The sequence below is a fragment of the Phalaenopsis equestris genome, unplaced genomic scaffold, assembly GCF_001263595.1.
Source record: "Phalaenopsis equestris unplaced genomic scaffold, ASM126359v1 Scaffold000121, whole genome shotgun sequence".
Classification (NCBI taxonomy): Eukaryota; Viridiplantae; Streptophyta; class Magnoliopsida; order Asparagales; family Orchidaceae; genus Phalaenopsis; species Phalaenopsis equestris.
In genome coordinates, this window is record NW_018164563.1 from 724,331 (window position 1) to 732,595 (window position 8,265).

Here is an 8,265-nt window from a genome sequence, read left to right on the forward strand (position 1 = left end):
GATTGCATAATGTAGAGGTCAATTTACTTAAGAAGAGTAGGATTAGCATATTAAATTAGCCATTATGGAATATTCAATCGAAGAACTAGTTTGATAGTTTTAAAATAGCAATGACCTATATGCGCTTATGAAGAATATCAGGTTAATGCTTCTTTGCTTATCCTCACAAAGCCGGAATAAGGTTTTTGTCTAGGCCATTACAGGTGCTACTTTATTTGGCTGCAATGTTATGCAACATATCAGCTCATTCCATTTATGCCCTACCATTCTTCTGCACTAATAGGTATTGTGGCTTTGTGATTTAATTTTTACGGTTTAGTTTTGTTGCTACCTAGCTACTAGGGGTGTGTGTTATTTGGTCAAAATGGAAAAACTGAATTGAACCAAACAATTTGGTTGATTCAGTTCGTTTTCAAAATGTATTTCATTTTTTTTTGTCTTTAAAACCTCAATGGTCTATTTTTTTATTATTGGTTTGGTTTTAATTTTCATTTAACCAAACAAACTGAAAATTAAAAAAGCTGAAAAATTTAAAAACCGAAAAATTCAAAAGTAAATGGAAGATTCATGAAATTAAATCGATATCATACATGTAAGATATGTAATTCTTGATGTTTGCTCATAATCAAACTCCAACTAACAACTAAATTTCGGTATGTTCATAATTAAACCATTTAAACTGAATTTAATTTTGGTTTGGTTGGTTCAATTTTATCAAAATTTTGATTGGTTTGATTTTTTTGATTTCGGGGGTTGTTTGACTGATTCAAAGACAGATCCATCCAAACTGACCGAATGCTCGCCCTCGCCCCATGATTAATATTTATTGATAGAAACCTTTTCAATATTTTCTTTTGACTTAATACAATTATCGGCAGTATATTTGGCAGAATGTCTGTGCCAAAGGTTACTATCAATTAATTTTCAATATTCTCTATTATGGTAGTGGTAACTTCCTGATTTTCATTGCCATTAGAGGTGCTATAGATTGCAGGTTTTCTGAATTCGTGACAAAGATGCTGATTAAATTTCAGTACTCCCTATTTTGATAGTAGTAACGTCTTGTCATTTTAAAAAATGTGCCACTCTCATGCCTATTTTTTCAGAAAACAGTTTTTTTTTTTTTTTTTTAATTTTTTAGTTTTTTCTAAAAATTTGCTAAATGGTTGCTTGCGTTAAGAAGCACAATCAACTCTCTCTCCTAGCAAGTCCGTTATGAAGCAAATCTGTAGCTCTGGAGTTTCAGCTGTTATATCATCATCTCTACCTACTCAGCCCAGTTTATTTGATGAGAGGTTACATGAACCGCTTTCTATTGTGCCACAACAAACCCCTTTAGTCTCTAATAGTGGGGTTATGGAACCTTTATTCTCATCAGCTTCTGGATTCTCCTCAGATCTTCATTACTTTTCTGTTGCCCCTCAAGGGAGATACCCTAATGGCGCCCCATTTATTGCTCCATCACCAAGCTGTGGAATGCCCATGCCTTCGGTCCAAAGTTTGGCGAGTAATTATCCTTTAGAGGCTACGGGAATCTCTTGGGTTCCAGAATCCATTCAGGATATTTTTAGTTACTCTGATAATATGAATATTGGGAGCAGTCAACTCCAGAACAGTCCCATTAATAATCAAATCAAGAACAGTGTTATTGCTGCTTCTGATGACCTAGCTAAGCAAAATGAATGGTGGGATTTGGGCAGCGAGGATTGGAAGGATCTTCTGAATGACCCAGTTGGACCAGAAACTCAGCTGAAGGTGTTTGTACTCCTCTCTTTTCTCGTCTTTAGTGTGTCAGTAGGTTATAAGAAACCATAATGATATTTATTGAATTATGGTTTTACATCTCTGTTTTTTTTTCTTTTCTATAATAGCAGTTTTTATAGATATTTGCAGCTTAAACTTTGAATACTTAATGTTAACTATTGAGAATATATTATTCTCTTTTAGGGGCATTTACATACTTAACACACAATTCTTATCCATTTACATATTTCATGCCTGAACTTTTATGTTTACACACATAGCACTCAAATATTTAATATCACAACAAAAATAGTCCTATTATGACTTTTAAAAGTGAAATGTGGCTTTTCATGCTCAAGGTTTAAAGCACCAAGTTGCAATGTATGTAAATGTTAAATTTTAGGCGTGAGATGTGTAAATACATAAGAATTGTGTGCTGCTTATGTAAATTTCTCTTTCTTTTATTTATTATTTCGGACTCACAAGAAAATAGTAGAAATATGGTTTTGATCACTTACGGAATCATTTATATTTTGAAGGCTGTGTATCAAGCAACGCAAGAGGCTTGTTTAAATCCATTGGTCCAACAAGTGCATGTTCATCAGCAGGTACCTTTGCATTCTGGGGAGCGGAGCATTATGAGCAGTCCATCACCTTCAATCAATGGAGCACCACCTAAGCCACGCATGCGTTGGACCCCAGAACTCCATGAACGCTTTGTAGATGCTGTTAAACAGCTCGGTGGAAGCGAAAGTAAGTGGTTTCAACCTTGGGCCAAAAAAAAAATAAAAATAAAAACCTTTTGCACTTGTTTGCTAGCCTGTCATTTTTCTGACCTTTTACCATTCTTTTATAAAAGAGGCCACTCCTAAAGGTGTTCTGAAGCTTATGAAGGTGGAAGGATTGACTATATACCATGTGAAAAGCCACCTCCAGGTTTGTAGCTTTTGTAGGAAAAACTGTAGCTTTCTAAGGCTCCGTCATTGAATTGTTTTATGTTGCAGAAGTATAGAACAGCTCGGTACCGGCCAGATTCATTAGAAGGTTAATCAAAGCTGGCATTCCTTTATTTTTTGCTTTTGATCTCCAATTTCAGTGTGCTTTACTATTCTATTGATTTTTTCTTTTGACAATTTTAATGCACAATAATAATTGTGCTAAAATTTTGTAGATTAATCTTTAAGTCAAATTATTGAGTACTGTGGCATTGAAGTCTGAATTTACCTTTTTTTTTTCATTGAGTTCAGAAAAGCAGGTATATTCTCTTGATGAAAAGGCATCATTGGACCTGAAAACGTAAGTGATTTTGTTTTTCTTTTGGTGGCCATATAGATTTCCAGATTGTAACCTTGATGATCTCATTTGAACAGTAGCGATTGCATAACCTCATTCCCTCCCAAGTAATATTTATTAATATATAAGTAGGGTTTATATTGATTGTTGGACTTAGTTGGCTTCATAATTTGTTGTTGAATTCTTTCAAAAGCTTGCCATGATTAGGGTTTAGGGTTAGAAAAATAATCAATTAGTCCTATGCTTTCATTTTGCCAATCCTGAATGTGCTATGATACATCCCATTTTTTGCATTTCTAGAAAGTGATGCAGGACATCTTAAGGGTTTGCAGTTTTATAGTGTAAATTATGATGAGATGCACAAGTTATATACATTAAGGTTAAATTTGCAGTTCACAAACTTTTGATGAAATTTAGAACACATATAAAATTGACCTACAAGGATTATTTAACGAACATTGAGTTAGAAGTTTTATGAGAAATTGAGATCATAAGAAGCTACAATCCGATCAAACATTGCATCAGTATTAAAAATGCAGATTGTGTAAGGTTTAACAAAATTCAAGCACACATGCAAATCAACTATTAAAACACAGAAAATAAGTATGCAAGGAATGAAATCACCAATTATTAATCCAGGCCTCTAGCTGTTACAAAGAAGATTTCACCCAAATTTCTTGTACTTAACACTTGTACTACACTGGAAGAATTCACATATAACCGGCATACCTGAAGAGAAAATAGGAATTTGTATTAATTATATTATTGAATTTTTACATGACTCAGTGTCTTATGTATAATCAAACGACCCAAAATATGAAGCTTTCCAATGTAAAATAAATCCCATAGAAGTTGACTTTCTCAAAATACAGGTCCGATTTCAGCCATGAGGAATTGCTAGTTTTTAAATCTGCAATCAGAACTGCATAACATTTGGAAATAGCTATAATGAAGATTGAAAAACGGAGTAACGAATCCTGCCACATTTTAGTCAGCAGCATGACTTCACTCTGGAATTCGGAATAGCAACTGTGCCAGAGCTAGGAAGGCAAGAGAGATGTCATTCATTTTGGGGGTTATCATTACAGATTTGCATCAATATTAGATCTTGATATGTCCGTGGATTATCCAGGATCCTGCTAACCCAAAGGAATTTGGGTTGGTTTAATAGAAATTAAGATAAAGATAAAAAAAATCGATGAGTAGGCTCAAAGAGTATCGTACAGAATCTTTCTAAAAAAGTCAAAACTTGAACCCTTGGATCTCCCCAAAAACTCTCTATTTATAGATGGAGATTTGGGTTCCGGTGCATTGCAGAAAAATCTATTGGATGGGTTGTTCGTATATTAAATATAGAAAAATGATACTGGAGGCATATAGTTGTAATATAAACTCAAAATTTGATTGAACTTGATAATTGGCTGTCGGGTGTAATAATCGTTGTGTCCCCTCGAAGTGTTGGCTGAGTGCTTTCTAGATATGAAAGACAATTTGGGTTGGTCGGTTTGGCTAGTCTATTGCTAGAGTTCTCCCTGAGCCTTTGTGGATGGTTTCTCCTCTATTCAGCACGTGCGTTCATCTAGTCCTGGCTGGTTGATGCCTTGAACTTGACTGGGCGAATGAATCCTGACTGATTGGTGAGTCTGTTGATGAACCTGATTGGCATGTTCATCTTGAGCTCTGTCCTGGTAAGTCTCCTCGAAACCCGCTCAGCAAGTTTCCCTGGAACCTGGCTGGCATGTTCATCTCGAGCTTGGTTGGCGAAACTCCATGGAACTTGACTGGAAAGTTTGTCTCCTTACCTCTTGAGTTAATCCACTTCTAGTTGCATACAATCATCTTAATTATTAGCAATTTTCCTATTATTTAGGTTCAATATCATCAATCATTTTCTAATTTTTAATCTGGTCTCGGTGAGCCTTGTACAAGACGTTAAACCTCTTATTCATAAAAAATATTTATCAACTTCTATTCATTTGATATATATTAAATTTTTTTTCTTTTTAATCCATTGATACCATGCACATTTTGAAATCATTTAATTTTATCAACTCACCTGAAATGCGTATTTGCATTACTAGCATATGTATATACCAAAAAAAGAAAAGAACTATGAAATGAAAAAGCTTCATGTAAGCTAGAGCAGAAATGCTGCTTAGATCGTTCAATTTTTCATTTTAATGCACACAATTTACATTTCTGACGCTATAGATATATTGAATTTTAGTTGACCTTTCACTTTCTTTTGATGGACAGTGGAATGGAGCTTACAGAAGCCTTGCGGTTGCAGATGGAGGTTCAGAAACGACTTCACGAACAACTCGAGGTATAATGTTTAATCTAAATTTCATCAAATTTACATGTAAATTTCACTTTAATTTGGTAGTCTACTTCAGTCTATTCACTTGCCCACTTGTTCTCTTACGTTGTGTAAATGCATTACTTCATTGTATCTTTTTTGTAGGAGATTTTACTTTTTTTTTTATTAGAGCATTTATACACTTGCCACCAAATTCTTATGTAATACATATCTACATTTAAATTTTGCCTTTTACGTTTATACAACCCAAATCTTTCATTTCAAATAAAAATACAACCTTTCTAACTTGAAAGTGAAATATACTTTTTCTATGTATAGGTAAGGTGGTATGCATACAAGGTGGTATGCATATAAAAATTGAAGTTTTTTTGCTTTAGATATGTAAATACATAGGAATCGAGTGGTATATATATGTGTAAATTTTTCTTTTTTTTTAGGGTGGATGTTAAATAGGATTTACAATATCCAGTAAATCTGATAAATTCAGATTTATAAAATTAGTGTGCAACAAAGATGGAGCTTGTGAGTGACGACAAATAAATCCGCCTCGCGATTTGATTAGTAAATCCGGATTTACGACATAAAAGACACATAATAAGAGAAATTTAATTAAACGAAGCGTAGGATTTAATTTTCATTGTTTTGATGTTTTGCTGGATTTTAGTTAAATTCATGGCTAAATACCATTAATAATATGCGATCAAATACTACCTAACTCTGCTATTATATATAATTGTTTGATTCTATTTCATCCTACCAAGGTTTTTTTTCTACTAACCTTATAATCTTCCCTACCTTCCAACTCTATTTAACTCTGCAGATTCAGAGGAACCTGCAACTACGAATTGAAGAACAAGGGAGATGTCTCCAGTTGATGTTTGAACAGCAATACAAAGTTGGATTGGATAAGCTCAAGCCGCCGGCTTCTGATCAAGATGAGCAAACCGCCGAATATTGTTGCACAACACCACCCTCTCCTAAAAGTTCAGCCTTTGAGAAGGAGAGGGATGAGAAAGGAAATTCCTCTTCCACCACCATTGCTAAAGAGGTAAAGCTTACAGCGGTGGCCGATCAGCAGAGGGTGGAGGACAATGGCTTTCTTCGAGCAAAGCCTCCCGACGACAGGCGCACAGAAGGTGATCTTAAAGAGCATATATCTGAATGATGGATGAGTAGGTGGGGATGAGGAGATGATCAATAAGATCATCAGTAAATTGGTAACAGAGTTTCCTTCACAGAAGATGAAATGGTTAAAACTTGATGTTTATGATGGCCTCTTCTTGTTTCAGTGAAATGATGGTGGTCTTTTTATTCTTTTCATTTTTTTTTGAGAGAAGTGTTTGTACAATAATTTTTCTATGGTGGATGTAAGTGTTTTGTAGCAAGTGATTTTGTTGTTCTTCCTCTGAATCATCTTTTATAGATTTTTTCGGGCAGGGTGAGAGCTCAAATCTTGGGGTGTCAAAAGTTGATCCACACACGCCGATATGACTCGAACTCGACTTGAAAAATTCGGGTTTGGGCAAGGTGAGCGCCAACATTTTTTGAGTCGGATTCGGGTTAGAGAATTCAATCCGTTTATTATTCGTGTCATGTTCGAGTTAAACTCAAAAATTCAAACATGACTCGAGTAAGCACTAAATTTTAATTCGGGTTCGGGATAGCGGGTCAAGTTCGAACGTAAGTTTTAGTTTTCGACTCGTTTATTATTCGGGTCTGGGTTCGGGTTCGGGTTGATCATTTTTAGGTTGGACCCGAATTCGACCTGCTAACTCGAATTTGACACCCATACTCAAATTTGACACTTTGTTATTCTTCACTTTGTTTTTAAACAATATGTTGCATATTCGAGCACTTCTATAAATCTTAAAATGATGAGATTCAAATGTTATGTAAACACTAGGGAAGTGATGAAATATCTTCTATTTTTATGTTACCAGTTTCTAATTCTCTTTATTTGAGGCCTTCTGTGGAATGCAAGTGGCAACTGATATGGATAAAATTGGGCATTTGTTTAAATAGGGGTGTCAATTGTGGTATGCGGGTCAAGTTTTGGTTCAACATAAAATTGTCATGACTCGAATGGATTTGATTTGAATCCGACCGGAATATTGTATGGGTTGAAAAACTCAACCCGAACTCTTGACTCGAACACAGGTAACTCGAATCTACCCGTAGAACTGATAATTTAGCTAAAAAATTGTTGATCGCACGAAAATTAATTCAAATTTGAGCTTGGATAAAAAATAACGAGCTGAGCTATGAGCAAGCCCTTGGGTCAAACTTTTTTTGTTTGTCCATTTAGAGCATTTAGAGCAGGAGTCATATGGGATCTATCAGCTCGCATTCATATCAGATACATGATACATGTTTGGATAAGATGGTGGAAAAGTGGAAGCCTCATAGATCGCAGGTGATTTGCATGCGGGGTTAAAGTTAAATCCTTTTCATTCTCAACAACTCCCCCATTTTGTTTCTCCGGCGCCTTTGCAGTCTGCGGTTTGTCGTCTGCCCCTTATGAAATCCTTAACCCTAGGTGATGAAGCATGCCTTCGGTGGTTCGAAGAAGTCTCACGGGTTTGGTGGTTTCATTGGCTCTTTTCCTAATCTCCTTCTCTCCGACCTCACCACTTTTTGCTGTAACAATAACTTCCTTCTCTCAAGCTCACATTTTTCATTTCATATTGTCGTTGGTTTGATCTTTATTTTATTCACGTAAATGTTTATATGTTTCTTGGGTTGGCAATAAGAATTTTTGTTTTGTTTTTGTTATTGTTGAAGTTCTTAGGTTTATTATCATTAAACTAATTTGGTTTATTCATCCGCTACATTTGGTGTTGAGTGTTGAACATTATGAAGGAGAAAGTTGTGTTTTTGTTTTTTTTAAGGGTTGTAATAGATTTCAACTT

General features: G+C 35.0%; 1 protein-coding gene across 2 annotated transcripts; it reads left to right on the top strand.

The window, feature by feature from the left end:
• Positions 1-1,185: 1,185 nt before the first annotated feature.
• On the top strand, positions 1,186-6,760 carry LOC110021129 (protein PHOSPHATE STARVATION RESPONSE 2-like). 2 transcript variants are annotated; one of them, XM_020719482.1, is made up of 7 exons: positions 1,186-1,755; positions 2,283-2,496; positions 2,603-2,679; positions 2,748-2,787; positions 2,991-3,039; positions 5,293-5,362; positions 6,177-6,760. In XM_020719482.1, exons 1-7 carry the CDS (start codon positions 1,216-1,218, stop codon positions 6,519-6,521), a joined length of 1,335 nt encoding a protein of 444 aa, XP_020575141.1. In that variant the 5' UTR covers positions 1,186-1,215; the 3' UTR covers positions 6,522-6,760. The 2 variants fall into 2 exon arrangements, with proteins under 2 accessions (XP_020575141.1, XP_020575142.1); XM_020719483.1 differs by having other exon boundaries at positions 2,352-2,496.
• Positions 6,761-8,265: the final 1,505 nt, after the last annotated feature.

Bases quoted from the DNA above. Each gene is read 5' to 3' on its own strand.
- LOC110021129 (XM_020719482.1), top strand. From the start codon at position 1,216: ATGAAGCAAATCTGTAGCTCTGGAGTTTCAGCTGTTATATCATCATCT. The intron at 2,680-2,747 runs GTTTGTAGCTTT...TTTATGTTGCAG, and splicing joins ATGTGAAAAGCCACCTCCAG to AAGTATAGAACAGCTCGGTA. The intron at 3,040-5,292 runs GTAAGTGATTTT...TTTGATGGACAG, and splicing joins GCATCATTGGACCTGAAAAC to TGGAATGGAGCTTACAGAAG.